This window comes from Trichosurus vulpecula, chromosome 5, assembly GCF_011100635.1.
Source record: "Trichosurus vulpecula isolate mTriVul1 chromosome 5, mTriVul1.pri, whole genome shotgun sequence".
Taxonomy (NCBI): Eukaryota; Metazoa; Chordata; class Mammalia; order Diprotodontia; family Phalangeridae; genus Trichosurus; species Trichosurus vulpecula.
Genome location: NC_050577.1, coordinates 14,702,148 through 14,718,169, shown reverse-complemented (window position 1 = coordinate 14,718,169; position 16,022 = coordinate 14,702,148). Strand labels below are relative to the sequence as shown.

Here is a 16,022-nt window from a genome sequence, read left to right as displayed (position 1 = left end):
GAGAGAGAGAAGGAGAGGGAGGGGAAAAGAATGAGAGAGAGGAGGAGGAATATGGGGGCAGGGAAGGGAGAAGAGTGGGAGGGGAGGGGAAGGGAAAGAGAGAGACAGAGAGAAAGAGAGGAAGGGGAGGGAGGAACAGAGGAAGAGGGAGAGAAAGGAAGAGAGGGAGGGAGGGACAGAGGAAGAGGAGTAGGAGGAAAGGAGAGAGATGGAGGGAGGGAGAGAGACAGAGAGAGAAGGAGACGAGACAGAAAAATAGCACAGGAAAGTAGCAATGACAGTGACTCGCCACATCTGAATCCTTGTTGCTTGAATCTATTGATGAAACCCATCTCTGAGCTCTGCTTCTCCAGGGTAAAGGTGGAAAGAGGCAGGTGCATCTGGTCCTTCATCGCTGCTGGCCCCTGCCCTTTTTTTCTCCATGGGCAGGCAGATGTAAGGATTTCTACCTTTAACCATAGCAGAACTAGAGGTTTACTATTCCGTATCTCCCATTGTATGTATCATGCACCTTTGCTGACCAGAAATCTACAGCATAGTCGGTGACACCTGGCTACTTCTCAGGCTTCTCTTAGTGCTAGGGAAAGAGCCTGGCTTCCAGAGTCAGAGGTGGTTGTTCAGTTGTCTTCAGTTGTATCTGATGCTTCATGGTCCCATTTGGGATTTCTTGGCAGAGACCCTGGAGTGGTTTGCCATTTCCTTCTCCAGCTCATTTGACAGATGAGGAAACTGAGGCAAACCGAGTTAAGAGGCTTACCCAGGGTCACTCAGCTAAGGCTGTGAGGCTGGATTTGAACTCAGATCTTCTTGATTCCAGGCCTGGCTGTCTGTGTACTATGATGCCCCCTACCTACCCTAGAGTTAGAGGACCTACTGTCTGTGTGAGTTTGGGCAGGTCATAACTCTAGACCTCAGTTTTCCTGTCCTTAAAATGAAGTAATTCAACTAGACGACCCTTTCGTAGATCAAAACCTCAGAATCTGCTAGGTGTTAGGTACCTGAGCTCTCTGCTTTGGGCTTATGAAGCTAGGTTCTTCCACTTACTACCCATGTAGCCTTGAGCACTTCACTTAACCACACTAGGTCTCAGTTGCCTTCTCTGTAAAGTGAAGGGTCTGGACTGGTTGATTTCCATGGTTCCTTTTAGCTCCAGGTTTATGACTCTAAAGGACACAACAGAAAATATCAAAAAACCTAGTATTACATGACTTCTTTTAGGGAAAATATTATTGTGGTCCAAATAAAGGGCCTATTCTCACAGACAGATAGACAGACAGACAGACACACACACACACACACACACACACACACACACACACACAGCCTGTTAGCAAAATCTGGCTTGTTCAGAAGTTCTGTGACCTCTAAGACAGGCTGAGAGGCTTGCCGTCTTGAGGAATTGGATTAAAATCTCATCTCCGAAACATCATTTAACCACCTAGTGGCCCAAACAACTCTCCAAGAAGGTTAAAGAGGAGTCATTACTCTTCATTAATAGAGGGAGTTTGCCTCAGCGATGAAATCATAACCTGACCCTGAAACAAAACCAAGCCCAAATACCTACTGTGTAATCACCCTCTTAGTACCTTAGGTAGGGAAACTGGTACATGTATGGTATTATTGCATTTTAATTTCATGGAAAAGAATTCCTCTTGAGTCTGTCCTCTGTGGCTCTGAAGAAACTGCCACTTTTCAGATGTAATGAACAGGAGTGGGGGGGAAGACTGGGAAGGAGAGAATGATGCCCAACATCCCCCAGGAACAGTGATGTCAAAAATAAATGAAACGTTTTTATTTGAATTGAAAGGAACATAGTAAAAGGAGTTGAAAAACCATTTTTGTCATGGTAATTGTGTATAATTATTGTAGAGGGCATACTGGCATATTTTTCTTCTTTCAGAGCTCTCTTGCTTTTGGGAGTTGGCTATTATCCGGGCCATTTTAATTGTGTGCATTTCCTCTGCTCTCTCTTTCCCACCCACTCCCACCCCCACACACCCTGGGGTCTGCCTGGGAACTGGGAGCTCTCAGAATGGCTCAGTTCAGTTCAGCTGAAGGCATTGAAAGCTGTTTTCATCCCTTTGCTGATCGATGGGTTTTGTAACACAACCTTGGTCAACGCAGGCCAGGTCCTCCTGGGCTGGGTGGTGACACCTCCAAATCATCAGCTCACTGGACGGTAATTGATGACTTCTTTGTGGCGGCATAAATACTGAGAGTCACAGTGGGGAGGGGGGAGAAACTTGGTGACAGCCATCATCCTCAGATGTGGAGACGTTCAATTGGCTTCTTAACTCACTTTTAAAATGAGGAGGAGGGGTAGCTAGGTGGAAACTAACTGTGTGACCCTGGGTAAGTCATGTTCTTGGCCCTCGGTTTCCTCATCTGTAGGTTGAGGGTGATAACAGTCCCCACCTTCAGAAGTTTGTTTTGAAGACCAGAGGAGATGACAGAACAACAGAAATAAGAAATGAGGTTCTGTGGAAGGCAGACGTGTCTGTTGGATATGTAGACAGTGTCTTATTTGTATGCTTGTAAAAGGGGAGGAGGTTGTTTGTTTAATTGTTCTGTGTTTCCCTTTGCATTAGATTGGCATCTTCATTTATCAACAACTCAATTTATTGCATTTGGAAGGAAGATGCAAATGTCCATCTTTTCAAGAAAGAGTTGGGGGCAGGGGGTGTTGAGGGGAAGAATGTGGTTAATGTGCAGCCCTGCATTTGACCAGACTGGGGGTTCTCAGAGGATCTAGGGAGAGACGCTCTAATGTATACTATTATTCCTTTTCACTCTTTCTTAAAAGTCTTCTTGGACAAAATATTTTGCCTTAAAACTTTGGATTAAAATCAAATTTGGCTGGCAAGATCATAGAAGTGGAGCTAAAAGAGACCTCAGGACCTAACCAAGCCCTTCATTTTGGAGATGAGGAACCAGTCCCAAGGGAGTGAAATGAGTTGATCAAAGTCACAGAGGTCACACAAGTAATCAATGTCTATGATGGGATTTGACCTCAAGTCGTCTGACTCCAGAATCACTCTTACATTGCCTCTGGTTTTAAGGTGATGGTGTTTCTTCTAATTGACCCTTTAAATACGCATGGAACATTCTTTGTTGGGTTGTATTTCTCTTTAGTACTTTGTCCAGCCCCAGAATCACGGAGAATGAAGCCCTGTGGACATGCCCACTACATAGGCATCCAGACTTTGCTTTAGGATGCCTGAGGTGTGAACACTCAGGACCACTGCTGGGTCAGTGCCCTCTGGTGTCAGGAGGTGGGGATCGCTTTTTGCTGGAGACAGATCTAGGGACAGAGCATAGGCATGTTGGAGAAGGGCTGGATCCCCTTATGGATACCACAGGGTTGACCTGAGAGGATTTCCAAGACCACTCTTCCAGGCAATGCCTTCATGAGCATCACACCATTCACACTAATTGACAGTCTCTGCTCACACACTTAGTGCTCCAGATAATGACCTGCCTGCACCCATCACCACTGGCACACCTGCACGTATCTTATTTTCTGACACCCTTAAATGTCCCTCCTGTGCCTCCTTCTCCCTCCAGCCATCCTCACAGCAGCATTGACTGTTGGAGGCGCTCTTCTCCTGTGTGGTTAGTGGAAACCCTTGTGCACTTCTGAATGCTCATTCATCCTGGAGCATCTCAACATTCAGATACAGCCTGACTCTTAAGAGATGGTTGGCAGTGAGTGCCCCAGAGAGTCTAGATCCAACATCATTGGTCTCCCTGCTCCTCAGATCTCCCTTCTCCCTCCTACCCTTTGCACTGCTGTCCAGTTTACATGACATTGCTGAAGCGTGTATCTGTCTCACTTGGATCTTCAGGAAGCTTCAGTGACTCTCCTCTTCCTTCAGGATAAAATGCCCCCTCTTCTGGTTGGCAGAGAGCCCTTCCCAATCTGACTTGAGCCTACCTTACTCTCCCTGGTGATTCCATATTTCTACTGCACATGCTGTACATTCCACCCAGACTGGCCATGAATCATTTCATCGGCCACCTTCACACCAGCTTCCCACCTTTGCCTCCCTGAATCTCGAGTTCCTTTAGAGATTATATCTGGTACCATCTCCTACATGAAGGAGGCCTCAGTGATGAGAAGGATGAAGCTCACTGTGCCCCTTTGTTGTCATGAATCTCCAGTTGTGAGAAAGCTCTTCCTCATTGTCAGTTAGAACATTCACCCATCTGGCATCATTCCATGCTCTGATGCTACAGAGAACAGATCCAAATCTCTCTTTGATTCTCCAGCCCCTCAAGGATTTGAAGCCAACTTCTATGCCCCTTTTCAGCCTAATCATCCCTGAATTCTTCACTGGTTTCTTGTATGGCTCAGTGGTGATTCATGGGTATTTTACTGGCCCATTCTCTTAAGGAGGATCTGAGTTCAAATCTTGCCCCATGACTTGTTTCATGGATGACTCGTGCGGTCACCAAACCTCACTAAGCTTCAGGTTCCTCAACTGCAAAGGAGGAGGCTGGACTAGATGAGGCCTCTCAGGTCCCTTCCTGCTCCAGGTCACAGATCCTATGGTCTGCCAAGATTTCTTGGAGATTACTGGGGCCATAAGCTGCTATCGCCTTGTTTTTTCAGTGGGCCCATCTCAGCAAAGAGTCGCCCTGGAATTGATTTCTCCTCATTTGTTAATTAATACATTAAGAAATTTATTGAGCACTTCTTGTGTGTCTCTGAGGTTGGTGTTTCTGTACATTTTCTGTATCTCCTTTATGGGAAATTTGCAACATGGAAACCCAACATGGGCCTTGGCTCTGGAAATACAATTATGTTTTCCCTTCTTTTGTTGAAGAGACAGAAATCTATTGTGATTGACAGCTCTTGGCACCTATAAACCTTTAAGTGGTTTGCTAAGACTCTGGGATCACTAATGTCCAGCTCAAAAAGTCACCAAATATCTGTGACAATTCGAGATGTTATCACTCTGTCTTCCTAAGTGTAGAGATCTCAACTGTGAGCATCTGTTCTGTGATGGACTAGCTATAGCCACTATGGGATTGCATCATTTTAAAGTGTGTGTGTGTGTGTGTGTGTGTGTGTGTATCACACTCCAGTGGTTTCAGAACTCAGATCTTCCCATCTCTACATTCGTTGTGGGATGTAGGGGTTGGAGCCCAGGAAAACAGGTCTGTTTGATAGGAGCCACGTCTGCCTCTTCTGACCAGCGCAGCTGACAGTCTCACGAGTTGCTAGGTTTACCCCGGCCTTGCCCAGTCATTGGACTTCTAGCAATGGGTGCTCTTGAAGCAGCTTTGGCTGGTCTTCCACCGATCCGCTGATAGAGAGTTGGTTGCCAGGCCCATAACACAAGGCTTTCCCCTCAGTAGAGCTTGTCTAAGCCTGAGCTCTCTTGGCCCAGCCTCAAGGTCCCCCACCCCACAGCAAGAGCAACCTGGGAGTTCTGGGAAGGACTATCCGGACTTCGAGCCTTTGATCTGAAGGGCACAGCAGGAAGTTATGTGAGTGACTGACAGCTGCCCACAGGCAGAATTTGCTTGAGTCATGGCCCTGTGGCCACCCCCTTATTTACCCAGGTGTTCCTGCTGGTTTAGGGAAGGAAGTGCCAAGCAAAGGATGCTCAAACATTGTCCCTTCAGGAATGCAGAGCCTGGTGCTGAGCTCGCAGAAAGCTGAAGAGAGTCTAATTAAATCCTCTTTAACTTAGCGACGATGAGTGTGCTACAACAACGCCTGCCACTTGGGGCACTTTGTCCCTTTCACATATCTGGGAGATAGGTGCTACTGTGCCTCCCGTTTTACAGATAAGAAAACTGAGATGAGAGAAATGAATAACTGGCCAAGGGCACATGGGGCCGAAAGTCAGATCTCAGCTCTCTTGCACTTTCCAATGACTCAGGTGCTAAGACACCTCCATCCCTGTTGAGGGATCACAGGGTGAGGACGCTGGAGCTGGAAGCAGGACGGCGGGGTATTTAAACCCCGCCTCTGACCCTCAAAATTCCCATCTTCTTTTCTTAGGAGGGAGGGTGGTGGGCTGGCCTGAGTGAGGGGCTTGCACTTAGGAAGAGCTGAGTTCAGATGCTGCCTTAGAGTGTTGCAAAGTGTGAGAGCATGGTCCGGGATCTTCATTGGAATATCCCCATCTGAGGAATGGGTACACATGCAGCATCTTCCTCACAGAGTTCTTCTGAAGCTCAAATGATAGGATGAATTCCAAGCTCTTTGCAAAACTTTATTAACAAAAATTATTTATTAACAAATATTATTATTATTAACAATCCCTTTACTAACAAGAACCTTGTGGGGGGTGAGGAGGTTGGGAGATGGAGGAGGCAGAATGAGCCTGTGATTTCACTGGTAGGAGAAGCCGATGAGGAAATGCCCCCATTGGAGGCTACTGCCTTCTCTGAGACATCTCGCCTTGGTGAGCTGCCTAGGGGACCACCAAAATGATAAGTGACTTACCCAGGGTCACACAGCCAGAGGAAGATTTCAATCCAAGTCTTTCTGACTCTGTCCACTTTACCATGCTGCCTCGATTCCCCGCAAATCATTTTACATCAATTTAGAGGCTTGTTGATTTACTATCATCATTATTTTATTATAAAATTGTGAGCAGTTAATTTTTTAAGCTTGCTAGCCAGATGCCCACTCTCTGTCTGCCAGTAATTCTCAGTGAACTGAAGCCTTGCAAAGACAAATCGTTTATAGTTAGAAGGGGGACCCATTCCAAGTTTGGAAAGGAAAGTGATAATACAGGCTGTTCTGCAGTGCCCAGCATGCTGTCCTCCTTAAATGGATTTCAATAGAAAGATCTGACTTCTTCCTGGGAGCTACTTCGTGTATCCCTGGGTCCTAATTTAAGATGTTAATATTCGAGCCATTTTTGCTTTTATTCCATGTGATTTTGAGGCATTAAATCAACTTCTATCCAGAACCAAGATTAGCATGATAAATCTGCAGTTCTTGGGGGCCCACTGCGCAGCAGGCAGGCTCTCAGACAGACTTGTACAATTGTCCTCGTGTTGTGCATGGTGGCTGCCTGCTGCGCCTTTACTGCAGACAGGAGCTTGAACCCGAGAGATTGTTTGGAGATAATAAATCTGTGCTGTTCATTGAAGTGCTTTATGTCCATGTCTCTGATCTTTGCCTTAATAATAAATGGCTTCTTCCCATGGATCCATCTATGATGATGCCATTGTCCACTCTTTGGTTATTCTCCAATAAGCCAATGGAGCTGGGTCCTTGCCTGTGTTTGCCCCATCCATTTATACCAATTCTGAGCTATCCTTGCCTGCCCATCTTGTGTGAGCCCTGACTGTGCCAGGTTGACGAATGTCTTATCCAATAGTTAGCATGGCAAAATCAGACCGTAAGATGACATTGGACCCTCAGCACTCTGACACAGTCATTAATGACTTGCCTTCCAGATCCAATGGGTCTTTTGGGGGCATCTTTCTTTTTGATATTTCTAGATAGTGGGAGTCTGATGAAGCCTCGTTCTTGGGGGAGGGGTTGGGGCTAGAAAGAGATCGGGAAGTCATCTGAAAAGAACTAACTCAGAGAAGGAAAGGTCTCAGAGGGATTGGTTATTGAGAGAATTGTACATGGGGGCTATGGACTGAATCTTTTCTCTTTTTTGGAGGAGGGAGGTGAGGCACTTGGGGTTAAGCAACTTGCCCAAGGTCACACAGCCAGTAAGTGTCCAGGGTCTGAGGCTGGATTTGAACTCAAGTCCTCCTGATTCCAGGGCCAATGCTCTATTCACTGCACTACCCAGCTGCCCCGATTGAATCTTTTCTAAAGGTCATACAGGATAGCATGAAAGAGTGGAGGTGGGACATCTATTGACAGTGTCATAGATGTTCAGAGCTGGCACTCTGCTGGCCCAGCCTTGGAGATCAAGCCAAGTCTGTGAGTTTTTATCGTGTGCGTACCAGGCACTTACCAGGCATTGTGCTGAAATCATGGGTATCTCAGCTCCTGGGGACCTGTCCCCATCATAGTGAAGCATCAAAGGAGGGCTTCTGTAAAGGTTTTAAAATAATTCTCTTATTACAAATATTAGCCAAGGACATAATTGTGCATGGACGGTGATGCACAAATTGAATTATATATGGCCCGTCCCACTGTCCAAGGGCTCTGTAAAACAGTGGATGTGCTGCTCTACTTGGATGGAGGAAGACCCGGGGGCAGCTAGCTGGCACGGTGAATGGAGCAATGGGCCTAGAGTCAGGAAGATGTGAGTTCAAATCCAGCCTCAGACGCTTACTAGCTGTGTGACCCTGGGCAAGTCACTTCACCTTATTTGCCTCAATTTCGACATCTGTAAAATGAGTTGGAGAAGGAAATGGCAAACCACTCCAGGGTCTTTGCCAAGAAGACCCTAAATGGGGTCACAAAGAGTCAGATACAACTGAAAGACCCAACAGCAACAAGTTACTTTGCTTGCTTGTGTTGATTGGTGGTTAATAATTAGATTTGGACCTATTTGGACCTATCTTTCAAGGGTGGGAGGCTCAGATGATATGTTCCATTAAAGTGATCTGCACGTTGTTTAAATGTGCTCTGTAAATACTGAGAGACAGCTCGCCCAGTGGATAGAGAGCAGGCTTCAGAGTCAGAAAGACTGACTTCAGGGCCCACCTCTGGAGCTTACTGGCTTTGTGACCCTGAGTAAGTCACTAAAGCTTCCTGGCCTCAATTTTCTCATCACCAGAATGGAGGCAGGGTTGGGGCTGGTAGCCCCCAAGGTCTGATCCCATGCCCTTCAGCCCCCACATCCGTGACAGCATGTATTCTTTTTATCAGGTTGCTCATAGCCTTGACTGAGCCGCAAGCTAGATTACATGTGGCGGTGAAATTACCAAAAGACTGAAATTACAGAAGGAAACATTTCAGGGCCTTTGGGAAAACTTCCCAGGGTTTGTCTCAAACCCTTCTGCTCTCAAAGGAAGATCTGGGGGATGAAGGTAGAGGCAGTGGGATGTTTAGTACTTAGTTATTAAAAAAAATTCACATTCAAATTGTTTTCTACCATTTGAACAATGTCTCCCCAACCCTTCAGCCCAAGAGATGTTGTCTTTAAAAGTGGTATTTTTTTAGGAGTGAGTGTAAACTCAATGCCTGCCCCATCTTTAAAAACAAAAAGGAGGGAAGCTTTCTGGGGCAGGAGGTGTGGTCATTCCAAGGACCAGGCGGTGTTGTCTGTGTGGGCTGAGCTGCAGAGAGCACAAGGAAGAACGTTCCAGTCTGCTAGAGGAAAGATAATAAGCATTGGATCCCAAACTAAGTATGCCCAGAAAGAGCCCTGTTCTCAGGAGTGTTGCCTTTTTATTCGATGATTAAAAGGGTTACAATTAAAGACCTTGCATGCCCTGGGACTCAAAAAAAGTTAGGTACTTGGGTCTGGGTCTGCATTCAGGGCTCCAGAGCCTGGGGAGGCCACCCTATGGTACCCCTAGCCAGGCTGTACTCTGCTTCTTCATGTTTATAAAGGTCCAATGGCCTGGGGTTGGAAAATGTTTGCAAGCCTCTGCAAAGTGTTTATGTTGCACATGAGATGGGGTGAATCATCACTGTTTGCAGGAGGCCAGGGAGCAGACACAGAGGTCATTAGGAAGTTTGGCAGAGTCTCATTCCCAAACCATCATTAACTTGACTGTTCTAAGAGATTATTGGTCAGATGAGAGATTATTCATCAGATGAGAAGCTTCATGATGGTCTCACCTGTAGACAGTGAGAATGGGAAGGACTTGAGATCTGGAACTGGGAAGTCCTAGAGAGAGAAGGGGAATGACTGCCCCAAGGTCACGCTGCTATTAAGCATCAGAGATGGGATCGAAACCCAGGTCCTCTTAACTCCAGACCTGCTGTTCCTTCCCCAGAACTACCTGTCTTTCAGAACCTTCTTTTCCTTCTGAAAGTTTCCCTAGGTTACATAGGACTGGTAAAAGTGAGATTCAAGGGCCTTACTCTAAATGGACTGAGGTTAAATCTCTTAAAACGTCCCCTGAGTACCACTAAGGCATCAGAAGGGCAGCAGGACCTGGTAGATAAGGCCCTGGACTTTGTAGTTAGAAAGATCTGGGTTCAAATTCTGTCCTTGGACACTTATGAAAAGCATGAGCCCAGCTGGGCAAGTCAATGGCTTCTCTAGGCCTTACTTTGCTCATCTGTAAGACAACAGAGTTAATGATGCTTATGCTTCCATAGCTTCGCCAACTTTGAAATGTGTGATCTCATTTGAGCCTCACAACAACCCAGGTTGAAGGGTGCTGGAAGCACCATGATCTCCACTGAGCCATCCTCTAGTAGTTAGGGGACTTACCCAAGATCACACCTGATCAATATCAGAGCTGGGATCTGAACCCACCTCTTCCTGCCTTCCAACCCCACCCTCCCTCCCCAGCCACTGCACAGGGATGACATATGCTGCAGGCATAGGCTGGAAGTTGCTAAATGTATGGAGCCCCTAAACTGTAAAGGAGAAATTGACTCACTGATAGTAAAAGGGAAAAAGCCAAGTGATTAAACTCATAAATAAAATTTTCAGGTATTTTTCTTTTTCTTTAATCCTAAAAAAAATACTGGAATGCCACCTGAATGCCCTTGGGAGGGGAGGTATATAAGAGGAAATTCTAACCATCAATGATGCTCGTCATAAAAATGATCTTTGGAGCCAAATCGGCAATGGTTGGGCCTCGACACCTCCGGGAGGCCTGGATTGGATGTCATGGCATGTCTGACTGCTCCTTGGCCTCCACTTTCATTGTTGTTCCCACAGGTCTGTGATCTCCAATAACCTAGCTCCATCCCCGCCTTCCCTTCCCATCCAGGCAGCTCTGGTACATGCGTCCCCCAAAGAGCCCGGCCGAGGAATCCTCCCCGTTTCTTCCTGACATCTCAACCTTTCCATAGAGTCCTATGGGCTGGCCACTGGGCTGTCATCCCTGGCTCACTCTGACTCTCCCACTCGCTTTTTCATGACTAGTTCCTTGATGATATCCTTTGCCTTGCTCCTCCTCCAGAATTCCTCTTTTGCAAGGTTTCATAAATGACTCCTGCCCACCACGTACCTCTTCACTGCACTTCAAGAGATCCTCAGCTTTCATTCTTCGGAGATGATGGGCTTTTGTGACTTGCAAACATATACCAACAACAGATGAGAAATGGTGTTTAAAAGGTGGGCAGTGGTTATAAAATCACATTTTAGTGTTTGGGTTATTGATGAGTTATTACACACCGTAGGAGAGACAGCATGGCATGGTAGATAGGGAGCCTGCCTTGGAATTAGGAAGACTCCATCCAAGTGCCACCTTGGCTACATCCTGGCTGTATGACCCTGGGCAAGTCATACCTCCCGGTGCTCCAGGCAGCCTTCTCAAGCTGTAAGGAGCAGAGGAGGTGCTGATCTGCATTGCTGGAGGGAGACTCCTCGCCTGAGTCTTCCCTGTACCAGGTCCAGTCTCTACCCTGTGCTAAGAACATGCCGGTCATTAAAAACTCTTGAAACAGTCACTGTGAGAGTCCTCTCTTTGGAGGCCACTCTAGATTTGTCTCCTAAGGGTGCTGGAGGTCTTTGGAGCTTTCACAGTGACCTACACTGGATGCCTCCTTCTCTTGTTGGGCAAGAGCTGCGGGGGAGTGGGTAATAGTTGGATCTTCCAAAGGGGCAGGTGCATCCCTTTTGATTCAAGGTGGTAGAATTAAGGCTAGAGTTAGGTTTTGAAGGGCCATTGAACTTGTTCAAGAAGAATATGCTTTCATATACAAACAAAGCTGTTCTTTCCCCCCAAATTTAATACCTGTCCTCGAGGAAGAATAAAAGAATGGCGACCTTTGGCTTTTGGATATGGATACAGTTGAGTATCCTGGTCCTTCTGGCCAGCTCTTGTTGACTAATGGTCTTGAGGGGCCAATTCCTGCGGCTTTTAAAAATATTTCTCAATACCCAGGAGGCCTGTCTCTGTGAAAGCTGGGGCAGAGAACGCCTTTGCCTTTAGTACATTATTTGGTTGGGGTGACTTTATTCATCAGACTCAATTACTTTCAGTGATCCATGCCAGGGAAAATAATACAAGTGATGTCTGATGTGTTTACCAAGTGGGAAAGGATGCTACGTATTAAAAAAAAGGTTGGAACAATGGAGTGGTTAAATGAACGGAGGTGGCAGCCAAGAGCGTTGGGAATCTGGGCCTTTCTTTAGGATTTTCACTGGAGACCCGTGATTTAATGCGGTGATAAAGAGAACCTGTTTTTTAATTTTTTTAATTAAATTTTTATGATGGTGGATTTGGCAGATACCACTATTTAAATATTCAGCCAAGGTGAAAGCATTATTGAGAGGTCCGAGGCCCCAGTACAGTAGGATTTGTCACATGTTGAGTGGAAGGACTCTGTCTAAGTGGATGTCAACGTATTTGCTCCCATCCTACAGGACCAGCTACTACTCTGTTCATTAGCAAAGCCTCTTCCAGGGCGGAGTGTCCAATTATGTCTAAGGCGATGCTCTTCTCTCTCCTCCATCCCTTAATGGGAGAGTTGACATCAGATCCAGCCTCAAGCTCTGGCCCAGCTCTGTGACCTAAACCGCTGCCATCTGTAAAATGGGGGTAATAATCCATATCCTGGGGTTATTGTGAGGATCAAGCGAAGTAATATTTGTAAAGCTCCTAGCACAGTGCCTGGCACATAACAGGGGCTTAATAAATGCTTATTCCCTTTCCCTAATGCTGAGGGTGTGAGCCATGAGGTTGGTCCTGGTTTAGTCGGATGATACTGGTATACTGTGCTAAAGGATTCTGGGATCCAAGCCTAAGAGGTGGAAAAATTGTTAAAGGTCACCTCTTTCAGCCCTTTCATTTTAAAGAGTGGGAAACTGAGGCCCAAAGAAGGGAAGGAAGGAAAGAAATAAGCATTTATGTAGCACCTACTACGTGCTGTCCTCACTATGTGATCCCCATAACAACCCTGTGAAGGAAGTGGTTATTAGACCCATTTTACAGTGGATGAAACTGAGGCAAACTGAAGTGAAGTGACTCACTCAGGGTCACATCGCTAGTAAATGTCAGAGGCTGGATTCACACTCAGGTCTTCCCAACTCCAGGTCCAGTGCTTTGTGCATCATGGTGCCACCTAGCTGCCTAAATCTGCCTGGCTCTTCCAGCATGGGTTCTTCCAGGAAGGATACCTTAGCAGTCTAGAGCCACATGGGCTTAACACCTGCTCTAGGCAGGGCCCTCTGCCTGGCCCTGGGTCTTTGAGGATGGACTAAGGGGCACTCCCTGGCCTGGGGAGGGAGAGGGGAGAGGCCAGTCAGGTAGAGAACTGTGATCCACACGCTAAGAGGGACAGAAAAGACACAGACAGCGGTGTGAGAGATATAAGGACAGGAAGCTCACCCTCAGACCAGTGGGGGCAGGACTCAAGCACTGAAGGCAGAAGTGGGACTTGGGAAGAAACCAGCTCAAGCATGGGGGACCGCAAGAGAGAGGGCCTGGAGATGGGCAATAGCACAACCGGCTTCCTCAGACTTTCAGTGGCCTGTTAGAAACGTTCCAGGGGTGGCCTGGCATCGTGGGCAGAAGGGCAGCCTTAGCATCAGGCAGATGACAGTTCAGGTTCTGTCTCCAACATGTATTTGCTGTGTGACTACAGGCAGATCAATTAGCTTCTCTGGGACAATTTCCTCAACTATAAAATAATGAAATTGGACAAAATGTCTCTTCCATCCCTGAATCCATGGAAAATGGGTGTGATAGAGGGTATAGAAGGCCTGCCTCAGTCAGGAAGGCCTGGGTTCAAATCCTGCCTCTGACTGACGCGAGTGCTAGGTATGGGACCCCAGCCAGGTCACGTCGACTCTCAGCACCCTAGGAAACCCCCTAAGACTGGACAGGATGGACAAGCTGGTCATCCCCATCCATCGGGAAGGGAATTCCCAGTGCCCATGACACAGACACAGGAAGAGGCCGGTCCCAGTCTTGCTGCTGCTTCTTCCCTCCCAGGTCCATTCCTGGAAAATAGACTGAAATTCCCCCTGCGTCCATGATCTGACCCACACTGGGTTCACACAGGACAAAGAGAGCAGGGATCGATGGAAAAGGGAGTCAGTTCCATGTTGAGACGTGTGCTGCCAGACCAAGATAAGAATCAGAAGTTCCTCGCCCTTGCTCCCGCCCTCTCATAGACCCTGGTGTCACATCAAGTATCTTCAGAGTCCTTTTCTGCCCCCTTTTCCTTCTCTGGCCCCCCTGCTATAGACGGGGCAGACGGCTCCAGGAAAGGCCCGTCTTCCTGTAAAGACAGAGGGCTCAGGCACCCTTCCCAGGGCTTGAATCCCCACCGGGAGACAGGAAACTCATGACCTGTCCCAGATGGCCGTTAGTCATTCAGTTTTGTTCCCACCCTTTCCACTGATGTTACCAACCTAGACCCTGATGCCCACGGGGCCCGGTGGTTTACAGACCCCCTGCTTGAAGCATCCGCTCTCGGTCTAAATAAACTGTGTGTATGTAAGCAGGTGTGCCCACTCTGGGGAACGGGTCTGTGGGGCCAGCCTCCCCTCACCTCGTCTGTTTGCTTCTCTCCACAGAGACCCTCCTGGATGACTTCCTGCTCACGTACACCGTCTTCATGACCACGGATGATTTGTGCCAGGCGCTGTTGCGACAATATCCTTCCTTAACCATGGGGTGCTTTGTAGGCTGCTGTCCCAACAGATGTTTCACGCTCCAAACCACATGCCTTGCTTAATTAGCCAGGTTGTGGGGGAGCGTGGGGCAGGGTGAGGGCTCGTAGCTTCATCACAGAGGTGAAAATGAGGCAGGAAAGGGAAGAGTGGGGGACAGAACAAGCATTTATTAAGCACCTGCTTTATGCCAGTCACCGTGTTAAGCACTGGATACAAATACAAGTGAAATGAAGAACGGTCCCTGCCTTGAGGGGCTGACAGTCTAGGCAGCATGTAAAGGTGAAGGGGAGGGCCTGGAAATGGCCAGGACAGGACATGGAAGCCCGGACTGAAGTTCTGGGGGGAGGAGGTGGCGATGCCGTGGTGTGGGAATGGCAGAGGTAGGCTTGGATGAGCTCCACAGGGAGGTTCCAGCCGTGCTGGGATGCTGGGAAGGGGAGCGATTCATCACCAGCATGAGAGTGTGGCTGTGACGCTTCATTTGGCAAAGCACTCTACAAACGTCCTCCCATTTAATCCTCACAATGCTTCTGTAAGATAGCTGCTGTCACTGTTTCTATTTCACAGATGAGGGAAACTGAGGCCCAGAGAGGTTGCTTGCAATCCCGTGAACATTTATTAATGGTCTAGTGACTTGCTCCAGATCCCATAGCTAGTGACTAAAGCTGGTTTTGAACTCGGGTCTTCAATGTACCACCTGGCTAGTACAGTATCCTGAAGGAGGTAGGTTACTCCCTTTTCATGGCCCAGTGAGAAATTAGGAGTTAAAGGGTGGGCAGCTAGACGGTACAATAGAAAGAGCGCTGGGCCTGGCGTCAGGAAGACCTGAGGTCAAATCCAGCCCCAGACCCTTATTAGCTGTGTTACCCTGGGGAAGTCACTTAACCCTGTTTGCCTCAGTTTCCCCAAATGGGCTCACGATTTGTCTGACCACAGGCAAAACATTTGACTTTTCTGGGCCTTAATTTTCTCACCTACAACATGTGGAAGGTTGGAATAGATACTCTGAATTCCCTTCTAGGTCTAAGTCTCTCCTCTTTCCTCTTCACTAAGTGGACGTGGGGCATTTCTCTGGGCTTTGGTTTCCTCATTTATGACATGGGAGTGGTAACAGCACCCACCTCATAGTGCGGTTGTGCCAGGCAGACAGCATACACCACCTGCTCCGCAAGCTTTAAAACACCCTATGAAGATGAGTTGTTATCAACTAGAGCCGATACAATCCCAGGGGACGTATTAACTTTTTGTTATGGACAAGACATAGACATAACGTGGAAAGACCCAGCCTCCCCAGAAAGTCTGTGCCACCTAACTGCTGCCCAGTCATCCTCG

General features: G+C 47.5%; 1 protein-coding gene across 1 annotated transcript in view; it reads left to right on the top strand.

Moving 5' to 3' along the window:
- RAPGEF5 (Rap guanine nucleotide exchange factor 5) overlaps positions 1-16,022 on the top strand; it is a 237,213-nt gene that overhangs the window by 170,477 nt on the left and 50,714 nt on the right. The window contains exon 12 of the mRNA XM_036759737.1: positions 14,592-14,670. Within this exon, the coding sequence (XP_036615632.1) occupies positions 14,592-14,670 (79 nt within the window). The remainder of the gene's footprint in view (positions 1-14,591; positions 14,671-16,022) is intronic.